Source organism: Canis aureus, chromosome 9 (assembly GCF_053574225.1).
Source record: "Canis aureus isolate CA01 chromosome 9, VMU_Caureus_v.1.0, whole genome shotgun sequence".
In the NCBI taxonomy this organism is placed as follows: domain Eukaryota; kingdom Metazoa; phylum Chordata; class Mammalia; order Carnivora; family Canidae; genus Canis; species Canis aureus.
In genome coordinates, this window is record NC_135619.1 from 7207458 (window position 1) to 7225551 (window position 18094).

The 18094-nt window shown below is 39.4% G+C and overlaps 1 protein-coding gene across 1 annotated transcript in view; it reads right to left on the bottom strand.

Annotated features, from left to right (window-relative positions):
• Nucleotides 1–17407, bottom strand: part of LOC144320325 (uncharacterized) — a 51129-nt gene extending 33722 nt beyond the window's left edge. Inside the window, exons 1-4 of the mRNA XM_077908693.1 lie at nucleotides 17354–17407; nucleotides 17130–17214; nucleotides 7005–7154; nucleotides 3723–3834 (exon numbers count right to left, since the gene is read on the bottom strand). Coding sequence (XP_077764819.1) covers nucleotides 3734–3834; nucleotides 7005–7154; nucleotides 17130–17214; nucleotides 17354–17356 — 339 coding nt within the window. The 5' untranslated portion in view covers nucleotides 17357–17407 and the 3' untranslated portion in view covers nucleotides 3723–3733. The remainder of the gene's footprint in view (nucleotides 1–3722; nucleotides 3835–7004; nucleotides 7155–17129; nucleotides 17215–17353) is intronic.
• Between the last annotated feature and the right edge of the window lie 687 nt (nucleotides 17408–18094).

An 18094-nucleotide genomic window follows, 5' to 3' on the forward strand; every position in this document is an offset into this window, starting at 1 on the left:
GAATTTTGAAGCACAAAGAAACAAGGTCGTGGGCTCTCTTTGTCATGAATCATGGATGAACTACTGAAAATCAACTCATCTCTTGGAACTGGTTGTAAAAAGTTAAGGACAGGCTAATTAAGGAGAAATTTTTATTTTTTTAATTTTTTAAAAATTTTTTAAAAGATTTATTTATTTATGATAGACACAGAGAGAGAGAGAGAGAGAGAGAGAGGCAGAGACACAGGAGGAGGGAGAAGCAGACTCCATGCAGGGAGCCTGACGCGGGACTTGATCTCCGGTCTCCAGGATCACGCCCTAGGCCAAAGGCAGGCGCTACACCACTGAGCCACCCAGGGATCCCCAAGGAGAAATTTTTTAAAAGATTTTATTTATTTATTTGAGAGCGAGCAAGCACAAGCAGGGGGAGGGGGGGGCGGGGGGGGGAGAAGCAGACTTCCCACTGATAGGGAGCTCAACGTGGAGCTCAATCCCAGGACTCTGAAATCATGACCTGAGCTGAAGGCAGATGCTTAACTGACTGAGTCACCCAGGTGCCCCCAAGGAGAAATTTTAAGGAAATTTTAAATAGCCAACATGCATGACCTTAATTTTATTAATGTAGTATCAGTAGACAAAGTAGCAAAACTTGAAGGAAGGCGAAACTGATGCACCAACAGATGAGATTTTGGCAGAAAACAAGATGTGACAACAAATGGGTATTGTTCAATTGTGAGAATTTTCAGAAGCAGATCATTTCACCAGCAGAACAGAATAAGCAACAATATCTGGGAAGAAATGGCAAATAGTGTGCCATGGACAAATGCTGGAATGGCACTCCAAGAACTGTTATTTCTTTTAAATTACAAGTTTCTCTTAAAGTCTCATGCAAAACAATTCAAGTATTCTTAGAGCCAGCCCACACAGGGACACACTCAGCTTGAGCGGCCAATATTTTCCTGCAAAAGAGATCTCTCCCTCTATAAGGCTGAGACGACCTCCAGCATGCAGCATGTTACATTCCGCATACACAAGGAATGGTTTTTGCTATGTTTGTCCCACTTTACAAAAAAAAGGGGAAGGGATAAAGCTAAACATATTGTTTTGCAATTCAATTACTCACACAGTATCTGGTTATATGGATACTATAGGTTACTAAACCTTTTCCATTGTTATACATTCAGGTTGTTTCTATATTCTGCTATTGTGACAATGCTGCAGTGAATAACCTTGTGTGTGTGTGTGTGTATATATACATATATATATATATATATATATCTTTCCATGTTACTGTAGGATAAATTCTAAGAACAGAGATTAGGAGTCACATGTTAGTCCTATACATTTTGACACAAAATAATTGAGTATATATTTGCTTTAAATTCTTTAAGGATTTTGCATTTGAAATATTCTTTCTTTATATAAGAACTTTGCTGCTATAAATATAAGTGGTTTTATTTCATTCGCCCCAATACCTTAGTTTTGATTAATTAAGAATTATGCAAACTTTCTAATAGTATGCTAAGGAACACATAAAATGTGTATTTTTATTTCACTTTTCTTTAAGAAGTATTTAAAAAACAAGACTATTAAAACAATGACAGAGATATGATCTGTCATTTGGTATTAAGTTTTTAGTCTATTATATCTTGTAATTTTCAATGTAAAAAGACAAATAACAGCTTTAGTTATAGATGCATTAATTAAGTGATTCTCCAGTGAGGACTTGTAATAAACTCTAATATTTCCCGATTGAGGATCTCAAACATTTTTTGCTAACTTCAATTTTCCAAAGCTGTACAAGGGTGGTTTAAAATTAAGTGAATAAAAAAAATTAAGTAAATAAATTTAGGAGAGATCCAGATCCAGAATTACTGGCATTGAGTGTTTAAATAAAAGCTGACACTATACAAATATAGTCAACGGTCCTCAACACAATAATAAAATTACTTTCGGTAATTAAAGCATATTATCCTATAGTAAATCCAAAAAATTCCTCTATTACATTTACAAAAAGATGACTTTTCTAATAGTACTCTTGAAAGAAGATGCTGAAGAAATCACAGAAATGGGCGGGCAGGTATGTGAATGCAACAGTGTAAAAATATTCAATCGCTTAAATTAATCTGTCCTTGCACAACAAATGCAAAACCGAAATCATGTTATTTCATACATAAATTTCATTAAAGAAGATTGAGGAGCTAAGCTTTTTTTTTAAGACTTTATTTATTTATTCATTCATAAGAGACACAGAGAGACAGGCAGAGACACAGGCAGAGGGAGAAGCAGCCTCCCCATGGGGAGCCCGATGTGGGACTCGATCCTGGGATCCAAAATACCGGGATCATGACCTGAGCCAAAGACAGATGCTCAACCACTGAACCACCCCAGTGCCGTGAGGGACTAAACTTTTAAATGGAAGAAATCACAGTAAAAGTTTAAGTTTTAAAATATTCAAAACTTCTACATGTCAAAAACTCATAAATAATAAAATAGTCTGATATTGGTAGAGAAATAGAATAGTATAACCATTGGAATAGACAGTCAGGAAACAGACCCAGGTGTATATGGGAAACTAATAAATGATTAAGATAGCATTTTAAATCAATAAGGCAGGAATGGGCTCTTTGGGGAAACTGACCACTGAATGGAAAAATCAGTAGAGTTAGATCCTTACCTCATATCATATGTACAAATAAGTCCAAATGGATTAAATATTTAAATGTGAAAAAATCCTAGATATGGTAGGTCAAAACAGAAAAATATTTGTATAATCTTGACACAGGCAAGGAATTTCTGAGTATAAACTAAACTCCCAAAATCACAAAAGAAAAGATGTATAGACTTGATTGTAACAAAATTTAAAACTAGTTCTTATTAGAAAATAGGTACAGTGAAAAGACAAATAACCAACTACTGACACATATAAGTGTTAGCTACCATTACTAAATAGGAAGGTCATTCGCATGAGTGCTCACAGCAAGTTAAAAGGAAATACAACAGGGGAGCCTGGGTGGCTCACTCAGTTAAGTGTCTGACTCTTGATTTCAGTTCGTCGTGATCTCGGGGTCATGAGATCCAGCCCTGTATGGGGCTCTGCAAGAGGAGTCTGCTTGAGATTCTCTCCCTCTCCCCTTACCCACCATGTGCTCTCTCTCTTTCTCACTTTCTTTCTCTCAAATTAAAAAAAATTTTTAAAAAAAGGAGATGCAAAATCATTCCAGTTTCCATGCACACGTATTTGCTGGGTGTATGCTAAGTGCCAGTCATGGTCCAAGGCACTGGTGATACACAACTTGTTAAGACTTTGGACTTTATGTTCAGTAGGGTACCATTAAAGCATTTTAAAGGGTTCAGGGAGGCTCATGCTCGGAATTGAATTTTAGAACAATAGTGCTGGCTGTTGTGTGGAGAACCAACTGGAGGGTCATTAAGTGAGTGGATATGAAGATTGGAAAACCAATTGAAAGGTTGTGACAATAGTCCTGGTGGTGATGATGGCAGTTTATGGGGCTAATCATGGGATGTGGGGGTAGTGAGAGAAGAAAGCTGTGCACTGGTTAGATGGTAAACTAGATAAGACCTTGTGGATTGCATATGGGGATTGACAGACACAGGAAGAAAATATGCCTCCCAAATTTCTGGCTTGAGCAACTGGGAGAAAGTGGTGCCACTTTACTAAGATGAGGAAGCCAGGTGGAGGAGAAGAGGGTAGAGGGAAGATAATGAGTTCAATTGCTGACCTGTTGAATCTTCAGTCATGTGGAACATCTAAGTGGACAGGTCCAGAGTACCGCTTAGTAGAGAAATCTGGGCTAGAGAGTGATATATCCCAAGTGTCTTGTGTTTCAGTATCTGGGAATAGATTTAGGCCCATTATCATTATTCCCCAAGTTTCATGTGGTCAGATCTACCATCTATATGATAGGAATTCTAGTCTCCTGTACTAACTGTCTTCAAAAATTTCTAGGAATTCTCATGGGACACTTATAAGTGTCCAAGAATTGAACCTATCCTCAGTTTTCAGGGTTAGAACTGTTCTCCTTACCCATCTCTACCACATGTATGTCTGGCTGAATGGGAAATTCACAACACACAATGCTGAGAACACGGAAACACCAAGGGCCACACTGCAACACCATCCATGCTCGGGTTACAACGAGGTTTTGAGCTTGTCCATTTCAGAGTCCCCTGCCTCTCTCTCCTGCAGCACATATACTCTGGAAAGGTGATCAGATAAAAAGGAATTCCAGTGTCACCTACTAATCTCCTCCTAGACCCAGCCCTCCCCTCTGATCTGAGGCACCAGTACTGATCCCGTTCCTCTTTGCCTAACTCCAATCTGTATAGTGAATTCTCTTCTGGCCTCCTTGGTGTCTGTCCCTGCAACCTGCCTCCTTCAAAGCTCCTCCAGCCATCAGACATTTTTCTATATATCTGAATCATGGAGCCCTTATGGAAATAAATGGCTACAAGTAGATAGGGGAAGAAGTGTCATTCAATCTCCTTTACCTGCAACATCTGAGCCCTGGTTGTTGCCAGGACAGGATTGTGCTTTGTATTTAGTGTGATAATGCCTTTGCCTAAGTTGGAGTCCTGTTAAAAACATTAGGAGCCTCCAAAAGTCTCATTAAAGACCTTCCACATTCTGGCAGGGGACTATGTTTACAACTGTCCATCCATTTCACACACCTGCTATTTATCAACCCCATATCACATCCCCTTCACTAATGTGTCTCAGACTCTTGCTGGGTCTGCAGTCATTGAAAGCAATGTCATCCTCCCATGTCATATATAGAGTCAAACACTCTCATTTCATAGGCCTACAGCACTTAGCTTGAACTTTAGCATCACCCTTATCATTTATTCATGATGAAAATATTCATTGTACACAATTATTAAGGGCAATTAGCATAGTGGCCAAGAACACTGCAGTAAGATTGCCTGGATCCAATCTGAATTTGTCATTTGTTAGTTGTATAAGTTCTGGCAAATTCTTCATCTCTCTATGCCTCAGTGTCCTGGTAAAATATGGGGATTATAAAAATGGGGATAATGAAACACTTCTCTTCAGAGGTTATAATGATAATTAAATCAATTCATTCATGCAAAGCACTTAAGAGTGGTACCCACACAAACAAGTACTAAGTTAGTTTTAGTTATTGTTATATATTCTATGTTTAAAATACAGCATAGCACCTTCTACACTATATTGCCTCTCTGTCACTTTCTCTGGGTCAGCATATAGGACAAATACAAAAGCTTAATATCTGCCTCTGATTGTACTGAACCTGACATGCTTTCTTGGAGAATCTTTTGACACCTTCATTTTTAACAATTTTTATCCCACAGAGAATTGTCCCAGAATGAGCTGAACACATTTTTTTTTTTTTTTTTTGTCCTGAACTACATCAACTTTTTCTGGCTTCACTTCTCATTGAATGACAATTATTTGAAACTTGCTACATGCTAGGACTAGATATTCCATAATTGCAAAACATATGTAATATTGTCTTCAGTAACACTTAAGGGAGACAACCATCAAATAAATATAAAAATAATTGCCAAAATAAATATATAATAACAAAATGATGGTAAGTACTTGAACAGAATAAGAAGGAGGCAAAACAAGGAGCATCTAATTTACATTGGGAAATTAGTAAAGATTCATTTTTTTAAGACTTATTTATTTATTTTAAAGAGAAAGAGAGGGGAGGGGCAGAGGGAAAGAGAGAATCTGAAGCAGACTCCCCACTGAGCACAGAGCCTAACACAGGGCTTGATCCTACAACCTTGAGATCATGACCTGAGCTGAAGTCAAGTCAGATGTCTAACCAACTGAGCCACCTAGGCTCCCCAGCAGGGATCCACTTAAAGAAGTGATGTTTAGTAAGAAACCTGAGGCTTGAGCAGGAATAGCCAGGTGAGGAATGAAAGAGGGCATCCAGGTGTGTGATGGCCAGAAGGAAGGGGAGAGCTTGTTGAGATAAAGGAAATGGACCTCAGCTCAGGGATCAAGGTGAGATGCTAGAGGGAAGTAGGGTAGGGTGACATGGGGCCTCATGGGCCATGCCAAGGATTTGTGGTTCTGTTCCAAGAGTTTGGGAATGCCTGAAGGGTTTTATGCAGTGGAGTAACAAATAATGGGTTTATATCTTTAAAAGATTGCTCTGGCTGTGGTATGAAACATGGATTGGAAAGCAGTGGAAACATGAATTACAGCTACCTGAAACAATGAATTTGGCTTCCAAAGCATATTGCTAAGCAAAAAAAAAAAAAAAAAAAAAAAGCAAATCACAAGAGAATGCATTCAGACTGACCCCATTTATATAAAGTACCAAAAAAAAGGCAAAGAACCATTATTTTATATATTTATATATAATATATATATATATAAATATGCTACAAATATAAATAAATGTAAAGAAAAGTTATCACAAAAATCAGGAAAGTTGTTACTTCTGAGGGGACACAGCAGAGTTTCTGGTTTGGAAGGGATATAGAGGAGACTTTAACAGCATTTGGAAATATTCTGTTTCTTCAGCTGAGTAGTGAGCACGTGAATATTTGTTCTTTATTTTTTTATTTTAATTTTTATTTATTTATGATAGTCACACAGAGAGAGAGAGAGAGAGAGGCAGAGACACAGGCAGAGGGAGAAGCAGGCTCCATGCACTGGGAGCCCGACGTGGGATTCGATCCCAGGTCTCCAGGATCGCGCCCCCGGCCAAAGGCAGGCGCTAAACCGTTGCGCCACCCAGGGTTCCCGAATATTTGTTCTTTAAAGTGTTCATTTATACTACATATACTCTTCTCTACGTGTGATATATTCCATAATAAACATTGAGTCTACCTAACTCTAAAAATTTCTGTAAAACGTTAAAACATGAAAAGGTTTGGTGATGGATGCATAAGTATATGTGACATTACTCTGTATAGTTTTCTGGGTGCCTGAAATACTCAAAAAATTATAGTGAATCACAGAGGGGAAAATAGATCCAAGGAGGGAGAGCAGGGTTGCTTACCTCCAAGGGCATCTTCTTGTTGTACCCTATTGCACAGATGGAGGTGTGCACCGGGCATACTGACATAGGCTACGATGGCGATGCTGCTCCCCGGAGCTCTGCAATTCAGTGGCTCTGTCACTGGTGGGGACGCCACTACAGAGGTCCAGTCTATAGATAATAATGACTTGAGTTAGGATATGCCTCAGAGAAAAAGAGACATATTCCAGTTATACTTAGGAGGTAGAAGAGGGGAATCGAGAATCGACTGGATGTCTCACTGTATCAAGAGGATGGGAGATACACCTGTTCCATGTCATTTGGCTTTTTACAAAATGTGATTCCAAGAGCTAGGAGCCGCTGTGTCACAAATGCTTCACAGAAGCTACCTTGGAGGCTTTGAAATTTTGATACAATTCCCTCAGGTGTGGCTGACTTTTCCAAAGTCATCCCAAAGACCTTTGAATTCTGTCCCTGCTCCAGATTTCCCAATAGCAACTGACAAACAGTTGTGGAAGGAGCATGAAACAGAGAAAGGACTCCTGCAGCACCTCAAAGGCTGAACTGACTTCAAAATACCTCTAGAACTCCACCTGCATGTCCATGCCTACCAAACACCATGGTTTATACTCACAATACTGAAGTCATTAAGTTATAGGCTTCACTCATTCATTCTGGCACATACTACAATTCTCCACCCCCCCCCCCGAGCCATGTGCCCCCACAGTTATCACCTGGCCCTGCTTCCTGAGCCTGAGTTGGCCAGCCTTCTTGGTACACCTGAATCGGCTGCCAACCCCAGGACAAGGCATGACAGTGGGGATAGCCAGCCCTTGTCAGAAGAGGCAGAGCCCAGGTTCCCATCCTCACCAGTACTGCCACCCCCCAAGGCACAAACATTTGCACAGTGATTGAAAAGAGGTTGATATGGCATCATCATCTAAACTCAGCCCATTAAGGTGGGACTGTGGGTTCACCAGTACACTGTGGTGTGGCTCGTGGGCACTTGGGACACCCTTGTGATTGCTGACAGGCCAACGGAAAAGTCATCCCTCCTTTGTTCATTCAAAAAGTGCATATTGAGCACTTCTCTGGTGGGAGACACTGGATCAATCTTGGGATAAAAAATGAACAAGGGGCCCCAGGATGGCTGAGTCTGTTAAGCGTCTGCCTTCAGTTCAGGTCATGATCTCGGGCTCCTGGGATAGAGCCCCACATAGGGCACCCTGCTCAGTGGGGAGCTCCCTCTTCCTCTGCCCCTTCCCTACTTGAGCTCTCATTCTCTATCAAACAAATAATTAAAATAAAAAAAAAAAAGAACAAGACTGTCAAAATACTGCTTGTACTTTGTGATGTGTTTTTAGTATTCTGAGAGATACTTTTTTGTTTTTTTGTTTGTTTGTTTTTTAAGATTTATTTATTTGAGAGAGAATGTGAACAGGGGAGGGGGAGAGGGAGACAATCTTGAATAGATCCCCTGCTGAGTGTGGCACCCAATGCCGGGCTCAATCTCATGACCCTGAGATCATGACCAGAGCAGAAATCAAGATTCAGTGGCTTAACTAACTGAGCCACCCAGGTGCCTTCTGAGAGCTACCTGAATAGTCACTGTCTTTCCTACCCATGTATTAAATTTTTCTACCTTCTTTAAAAGTTTGCTTGTGTAACAGTCTTTTATCCATTTTACTGGCAGGGTCTATTCTGTTTGTCTTTTTTATTATTATTATTCATGAGAGACACAGAGAGAGAGAGAGAGGCAGACACATAGGCAGAGGGAGAACAGGCTCCCTGCAGGGAGCTCATGCCAGACTCCATCCCAGGACCACGATCTGAGCCAAAGGCAGATGCTCGACCACTGAGCCACCCACGTGCCCCTGTCTTTCTTTTTTAGCAATGGAATATTACTTAGTTGATTTTCAAAAATCCCTTGGATATTTTCTGTCTTGCAAGTATTTCTATCAGGAGTATTTCACAGCCTATGGTCTATCTATCTGATGGTATTTTCCCTGGGTTGTCTTCCCTGGAGCAAAAGAATATAAATTATATGTGTTCTTGGGGTTCTGTATATGAGGGATAAACAGGAAACACCCCAGCAAGCCAGATTCAACTCAACTCACCAACTAGACTGAGCAACACACAGTGGGGAATGTCATGGTTTTATTAAGATTTTGATACCAAAGTCTAACAAAGCCAATGAAACAAATATCATTGACCAACTTTACTTATGAATACAGATGGAAAAAATACAATGGTAGTAAGAGTAGATTCAAAAATATGTTAAAAGAATAATGATTAAATTTTAATAGCATTATATGGTGACAGATGGTAGACTCATTTGTGGTGAGCACAGCACAACATATAGACCATCAAATCACTATGTACACCTGGAACTAAGGTAACATTGTATGTCAATTATACTTTAATATGAAAATAAAATTTAAAAACATGGACCAGAGAATTTTATTTCTGAAATGAAAATATAGTTATGATAATGGAATTTACTATATTCATAAATTACAAAAGAAAAAAAATCATTTTCAAAGATGCCAAAAAGGGACTTAATATAATTTAACAAGACTTTCTAGCTAAATGAAAGCTAATACTGTATTATATTAAAAAGAATATAAGAGACACCAAAAGCAACATTGGATTAACAGTGAAACACTAGCAGCCATTCCATTAAAGTCAGGAAGGACACAAAGAAGGATACTATCACTGCTACTTAAGTTGCACATGTTTGTGTGTTGGAAGACTCAGAATGTCATTTTCTTCCCAAATTGAGCTATAGATTCAATTACAATCCAATAAAAATCCCAACAGCTTTTTGGTAGAAATTGACAAGCTGATTCTAAAGTCCATATGGAAATGCAATGGAAAGCCAAACAATTTCATAAAAGAACAAAGTTGGAGGACTAACAGTATCAGATTTCAAGACTTATATAAAGCCACAGTAATTAATACACAGTGGAGATGGTGTAAAGATAAACAAATAGATCAGTGGAACAGAAAAGAGAGTCCAGAAATAGACCCCTTATATGAATACAACTGATATTTGAGAAAGATATAAAGGCAATACAGAGGAAAAAGGATAGCCTCCTGACAAATGGTGTTGGAACAGGTGGAAACTTGTATGAAAAAAAAAATAAAAAAGACCTCTGGGCCATACTTCACAACATATGCAAACATTAACTCAAAATGGATCATAAACCTAACTGTAAGGCTTAACTATATCATTCTAAAAAAACATTGTAGGGACGTCTGGGTGGCTCAATGGTTGAGACTTTGCCTTTGGCTCAGGTCGTGACCCCAGGGTCCTGGGATCGAGTCCCACATCAGGCTCTTTATGGGGAGCCTACTTCTCCCTCTGCCTGTGTCTCTCTCTCTCTCTCTCTCTGTCTCCCATAAATAAATAAAATCTTTAATAAAATAAGTAAATAAAAGAAAATGTAAGAGAAAAATCTCTGGGACCTTGAGTTCAGCAAAGATTTCTTAGACACATGCCCCAAGTGCCTGCAATAATCATCTCTTCTGGGAAACCCTGACTCTTATCCCTGGACACCTTTTTGTTGTTGTTTTGTTCTGTTCTTCCTTAGCACTTTATATATAATAGTCATCAAATTATATTGCAAGTATCTATATTTCTCTCCTCCATTGAGCACATGTGGAATAAAGATCATGTGTTAATTATTTTAAAGTTCCAAAGTCCAATAATACTACTTAAATGATGTGTCCTACTTCAAGCTTAAACAGGGAGAAAATCTTTGCTGAAAGCCTCCCAGTATAACTCCCGGACGTCTCATCAGCCAGAACCAGATCATGAGGTCACCTCTAAGCAAATCACTAGTTAATGGAATTACCATGATTTAAATTAAACCTATTACGCTTCTCTTTTTGGGAATAAGCTTCTTTTCCCCAGGAGTGATGGCTGTTGGGTCGGCTGGCTGCAAAGAACTCAACAAAAGTATGGTAATGATGGAATTGGTAACACTAACCAGGCTGCTTCATTTTCCATTGTGAAAGTGTAATTCACAAACAACCTTGCCTGGGACGCCTGGGTGGCTCAGCAGTTGAGCGTCTGTCTGGCTTTGAGTGTGATCCCACAGTCCGGGGATCCAGTACTGCATCTGGCTCTCTGCATGGAGCCTGCTTCTCCTCCCTCTTCCTGTGTTTCTGCCTCTCTCTCTGTGTCTCTCATGAATAAATAAATTAATTAATTTAAAATAAGAACCAACCTTGCCTTACTTACATCTAGATTTCAGAAGGAAAAACTGTCAGATATTACTTTATTTGAAAATGAAAAGAACAACATAGCCCTGCTACAGTAAGGAGAACATCATTCATCTGAAACAGCAAAATTTTGCACTGAGCTTTTTATAGCTTTTTAGATAATGCATCTATAGAAAGAAGCAGGGTAAGCTTTACTGCTGAATCATTTATATCAACTCATAGGATTTTGAATATTCATTATTTTTCACAATAGCCATTGTCTTAGAACGTGTGCTATTATATAAACATTCTTCACAAACCTTAAAACTAATTCAAATAGAAGTATCTTTGTTGTAAATGTCAGCAGTAAAAAAAAAAAAAAAATGTAGCCAGTGTTGTACTCAGAGTTTATATTTTTTCTGTGAATATAGGAGCTTAGACAAAATAGAGTGCAAGAAAAATGTGTAAATGTTGAGAGTTGTTTCTAGACTAACAAATCTGGCCAGTTAGCATTTCCTTGAGAAAAACTGGCTTTTTAAAGGAAAAATTCATGTTTCTGATTTTATGTGTTTTTGTTGGTTGGTTTTGTTCTGTTAAATAGGATCTTATATTGTTCTTCCACACTGAATCTCAGGCACTATCTCAACCACATTAGGATATGGAAGCACTAGAAACAACCTCTCAGACCAGAGAACATGGAAGGACAGTGTTCAGATCTGGAGGCAGAAAAATGGGGAGAAGAGGAAAATTTGGAGCTCCATTTTTCATCCTCTCCCTCCGACTCTGATGATTTACATTATAGAGCCCTGAGAAAAAATGTGGGTAAACTGTATTCAGATGCTCTTCCTCCAATCCATATACCAAAGGGAAATCTCCCAGCTCCAAGACTGAACTCCTTGGCTCCCCAGTTCTCTTCAGACACATCTGGAAATTCCCAGATGCCATCAGATCCACCCTACCTGATCCACAAGGCTTTACAGGCCTTCTTTGTTTTGACCTGAGCAGCATTAGTAACCACGAGTGCCGACCTCACCACAGGTCTAGATGCAGCCCCATTCCTAGAGTCTTGTCCTTTGGTGACTAAAGGTTTAGCAGTAAGTAGGGTTTGTAGCTTTAGTTGTCTCTGTGGAATTGGAATAAGGCACAACCTCAAATAGGAAGACCAGAAGAGACTTTTCAGCTTATTGGCCATTCCTTTTGCTGAAGTTCAGGACAGCATTATCTGAGGCTGGAAAACAGAGGACAAAAGTGTTTCTACATGGACCCCAGCCAGTGCCATGAGCTATCTGGAGTTGTAGGACCCTACAGGTGGAATGGGTACTAGACTCTTCACCCAGAGCCTCAGAGCCAGAGGCCAGATCTCAGCAGTTATCAGTTTGTTCACTGATCATCTAGGTTCAGGCAAGGATAGACTGACCATAGCATGTCTTTCAGCTGCTTCGAAAGCATCATTGTGGCTACATGGGTTTTTTTGTTTTGTTTTGTTTTGTTTTGTTTTGTTTTTCAAAACTCTAAGGCTTGAGAACATCATGCTGCAAGATCCTGGGTTCTGGAGGGAAGAGGGACTGGACTATGAGTCTGGAAGGCCCTGGACAATTATACCAGGACAAGTGTAATTGTTTGCAATTGTTCTGTAGCTGTCTTAAATTCCCTATGGTAATCAAAGGGTTATAAAAATAATTTGTGATCTTTGTAAAATCCAGATGTAAGCTGAAGCAACTGCCATTTCAGAGGAAAATAAAATTATATTGAGGGTCACAGCATAAAAACTTGCCTCATTCCTAAAACTATGGTTCTCAGTGAAGGTGACTCTGTCATTGAAAACAAAAACAAAAGCAAACCCTTCCCTAAATCCTTGGCTATCTCTAGAAATGTGCATGAACGGCAAAAATCTAAAATTCAAAGGAAATCAACAGCTGGGGTTGGTGGCACAGATTTCAATAGCTGTCAGGTGCTCAGGAGAGGATTTTCCACTGACCTCCAGAAGAGCCATGTCTTAAGAACATGCTCAAAGACTAATGACTTGGAACATCTAGGTGGCTCAGTGGTTGAGCATCTCTGCCTTTGGCTCAGGGCATGATCCCGGGGTTGTGGGATCAAGTTCCACATCAGGCTCAGTATGGAGTCCACTTCAGGATTCTTTCCTTCTCCCTCTCCCCCACAGGGAAGGAAAAACAATATCAAAACTATCAACCTAAAATTCTATTGGGTAAAAACATCTTTCAGAATGAAAGGAAAGGGGCACCTGGGTGTCTCAGTTAAGCATCTACTTTTGGCTGAGGTCATGATCCCAGGGTCCTGGGGTGGAGCCCGCATCAGGCTTCCTACTCAGTGGGGAGTCTGCTTCTCCCTCTCCCTCTGCCCTCCCTCCTGCTCATGCTTGGCTCTCTCTCTCTCTGCCCCCACAGTAAATAAATAAAAGTAAAAACACACACACACACACAAAAACACAGTGCTCTTCTTCAAAATATCTTCAATTACATTTAAAAAAGAAAGAAACAAACAAACAAAATGGAGGGGAAAATGAAGACCTCCAGTCAAAAGCTGAGAAAATTCATCACTAGAAAACTTGTACTACAAGAAATACTAAGGAAAACTGCGGGGCAGCCCTGGTGGCACAGCAGTTTAGCGCTGCCTGCCGCCCAGGGTATGATCCTGGAGACCGGGGATTGAGTCTCACATCAGGCTCCTTGCATGGAGCCTGCTTCTCCCTCTGCCAGTGTCTCTGCCTCTCTCTCTCTCTCTCTCTCTCTGTGTGTGTGTGTGTGTGTCTCTCATGAATGAATAAATAAAATCTTAAAAAAGAAAAAAGAAAAAGAAAACTCTGACTGAAGGTGAATGGTACCAGATGGAAACTCAGCACTATAATAAGAAAAGAAGATCACTGGAAATTGCAGATATATAGGTAAATATAAAGACTATTTTTCCTTACTTTTCTTCAATTCTTTAAAAGTAGTTGATCCCTCAAAGAAAAAAAATGTAATGTGGGGTTTATGATTTATGTAGAAGTAAAATACATGATGACAACTGCACAAAGGATGGGAGGATGAGTTAAATAAGTTATAAATAAAATTATACAGTAAAGTGGAATACTGTTAAGTCAAGTTGGACTTAATAAGTTAATGCAGAGTGTAATCACTATAGCAATCACAAAAATATAATACAAAAATTTTTTTTTCTGGTAGGCTCTACATCCAATATGAGACTTGAACTCACAACCCCTAGATTAAGACTTGCATGCTGACTGAGCCAGCCAGGTGCCCTCCCCTCCTAAAAATTCTTTGCTTAAAGGTTAATAGAAGAAATAGAATTGAACAGTTAAAAAAAAAATACCTGACTAATCCAAGATATGGGAGAAGGAGGAAAGTAGGCAGAAACAGAGAAAAATAAGAGATATCAAACTGTAAGATGGTAGACTTAAATTCAGTCATTTCTATAATTATGTTCAATGTACATGATTTAGTCACACCATTTGAAAAGCAGAAATGATCAGATAGGTTAAAAAAAGCAAGACTCAATTATATTTTGTTTATAAAAGACATGAATGCAAAGGCAAAGATACATTGAAAGCAAAGAGATAGCAAAAGATATATCTTTAAAATGCTAAACACAAGAAAGTTGGTGTGGCAATGTTAATATCACACAAAGTAGACTTCAAAATAAAGAGTATTATAAAAGATAAAAGGATCATTTCACAATGATAAAAGGATCCATTTATTCAGTAAATATAACAAACCCTAAATTATATGAGCCTAAAAACAACTTCAAAATCCATGGAAATAAAAGCCATAAAGCTACTTGAATTAAAAACTAAAAGGTAAGTAAATGTTTACCTTTAATCTCAGGAATCTCAGGATGGTAAAACCTTTTTTTTTTTTTTTTTAAGATTTTTAATTTATTTATTCATGAGAGGCACACACAGAGAGAGGCAGAGACACAAGCAGAGGGAGAAGCAGGCTCCATGCAGGGAGCCCAATGTGGGACTCGATCCCGGGACTCCAGGATCACGCCCCAAGCCAAAGGCAGATGCTCAACCACTGAGCCACCCAAGCATCCTGGTAAAGCCTTTTAAACAAACAAGCAGACAGACTCACTCTATAAAGGAAGCATCTAACTTCAAATATTTAAAACCCTGATAGTAAAAAATAACCATAAACAACAACAAAAGAAAAATTACAAATTAGGGGGGAAAGACTATAATATCTGTAAACAGCAAAATATCTATGAGCAAAATCCAGGGATATCACCAAATGGGGACTTTTCATCATTTTAGGAAGAATAATTTCCAAGTGAAGGTCTGCACTCGATTCCATACTAGACAAGCAATGCCATTACTTCCTTAGTGGTGATAGTACTCACTTGACTACCTAAGAATCATCACAAAAATTGTATTGATTAGCTATTGCCATGTAACAGACCACCCCAAAACTTAGTCACTTAAAACAACAATCATGTGTCATATTTCAGGAATATACAGCATGGATGGGTGATTCTGCAAGTCTGAGCTGGCTGACTACTCTGAGAGAGGCTCATTCATGCATCTGTAGTCATTTGACAGTCAGTTGTGATCATTCTAGATTATCCAGCCCCAGCCAAATTGGCCCAGATTGGAAGGGCTGATCCAGTCAATAGGCAGAATTTTGAGATAAATAATAAATGTTTACTGGTTAAAACCACTTAGTTTTGAGATGGTTCGTTATGCAATAAAAGTTAACTATAACTTTTATGCAATAAAAGTTTCTACCCTGTCAGAAAGATCTTTCTGACTATCCACAAGTTATATGATGAATAGGATGATGAGAGAAAATGAGCACGTCCCTTCCTTAAAGACCCTTCTAATAGTCTAGCAGAAATAAGAATAAACACATAGTTACTAAAATATGTAAGTACAGTCATTACAAAAGTGCATTCTAGAGAGAGAAGTGAACCAGAGATCCTCTTGATTCTTGGAGTGTGGGTTAGACTTCACAGAACTACCCATAGGCCTCTAACGTATTTGATGCTGGGCTTTCCCCAACCTCACTTGAAGCCCTACAAACTTTCTTTTAGAATAGGAAGAGCTAACTAAACTCAGGGGAGATTTAAAATCATCCATTAGAATGCAGAGAAAACTATAACTCTTTTTTTACATTTATTCTTGTTCCATTTCTTAAAATTTATGTTTTTGTTTATTTTTCATTATACACAAAATTTATCAGTACAGTACTATAAACATAAAATGTAAAATTTTGTAAATGTTCAAAATAACTTTAATTGATAGCATTATAGACATCCGGAGACCCCTAATACAGACACTCCCCTAAATTTTTATATGCCAGATATCCCAGCACATAGAATAGGTAGCTCGTTCTAATATATCTTCAAGAAAATTCTCTTCTGCCCTTCTGCCCTTAAATGCAGCACTAGATACCACCCTCCTATGCTCTTTCTTCTTCTCATGGGTCTTAGACTTTGTCCTTTATCAGTAATTAGTTGAGGCTTGTTATGCGCCAGTGCTAAGCACTGGTATAAGTGGTGAGCAGGAGTCCCAGCCTCTACCCTAATGGAACCTATAAGCTGTTTTAGTCTCTTTGGGCTACTGTAATGGAATACCACAAAATGAGTGGCTTATAAACAACAGAAAATCACTTCTAATAGTTCTGGAGGGGGGGAAGTCCAAGATCAAGTCTCCAGAGCACTCAGTATCTAGTGAGCACCTGTTTCCTGGTTCATAGATAGCTGTCTTCCTGCTGTGCTCACATGGCAGAAGGGCAGAGAGGAAGAATGCTCCCTCATGACCTTTATAAAGAGTATGGATTCATCCATGAGGGCCCCACCCTCATGACCTCATTCAATTTTAATCACCCTCCAAAGGCCCCACCTCCTAATACCATCACATGGGGGTAGGGTTTCAATATAGGACTTTGGGAGGGACAGGAGCATTCAGCCTATAACACAAACCTCTCTGGTCACATAACCCCATGTCTTTTCCTGGGCAAGAGGATATATCCACCCGATGCAGAGTCCTGGCTCCTGATCCCTGATCCTGAGAGGGAAAAACACCATAAGGTTTCTGTGGAAAATTCAGATCAATTTTGATGCTCTAATGCATCAGCAAACAGGATGTGGAGAGAAAACCTAAAGGGATGTTCCCTGAAGGAAGAGAACAAATAAAACAGTCTCACCATCTGATACTGCCTCACTGTCCACCCAGAAGCAGTCTTTCCCTGGTCATAGCAGGCAGGCGGGGGGAGGGGGGGGGCGGAGTGGGGATGCTTTATGAGTCAGAGGACAAACAAAGATGCTGTCTCCCCCACTTTCATCCCTTTCTTCCCTCACAGGAGGATGATGCCAGAGTTGCTCATGGGGCACCTGAGCATACCTACAAGCTGAATACCCTTGATGGTGAAAGAACTCATGGCCATGCAAAACTGGGCTAAAGAAAGGAAAGACATAAACAGAGAAAAATAAACTGACACATTTCCAAGCAGGAAAATATGGGTCATGTTCAAAGCAGCAAGCCCTCACACTTAGCTCTGAATTTCCTGCCTCTCCCAAGCAATACTAGAAGATGGTGGAGTATATCTTCCACCGAAGACGGAGTACAGAGGTGTGACCCATCATACCTAGTTTTTGTGGGAAGACAACAGAAAGGGTTTCATACTGTCTAAACACAACCTTGGTCAGCTAACAGCCTTATGCCGAGGCTGCTCAAGAAGCACTATAAAATCTTTCAGTTGTGATTAGTCAGAGATCGGGCCTGGCATAGTTATTTTAATGGAAGAATGTGTGCTAACTTCCAAATACCATCAGAAAAGTAACTGATTTTGCTTTGAATGTTGAAGTCAGTACAGTTGAAAAGCAAATAAAGCAACCTGAAAGAGGGGTGCCTGGCTGGCTTAGCAGGAAGACCATGCAACTTTTGA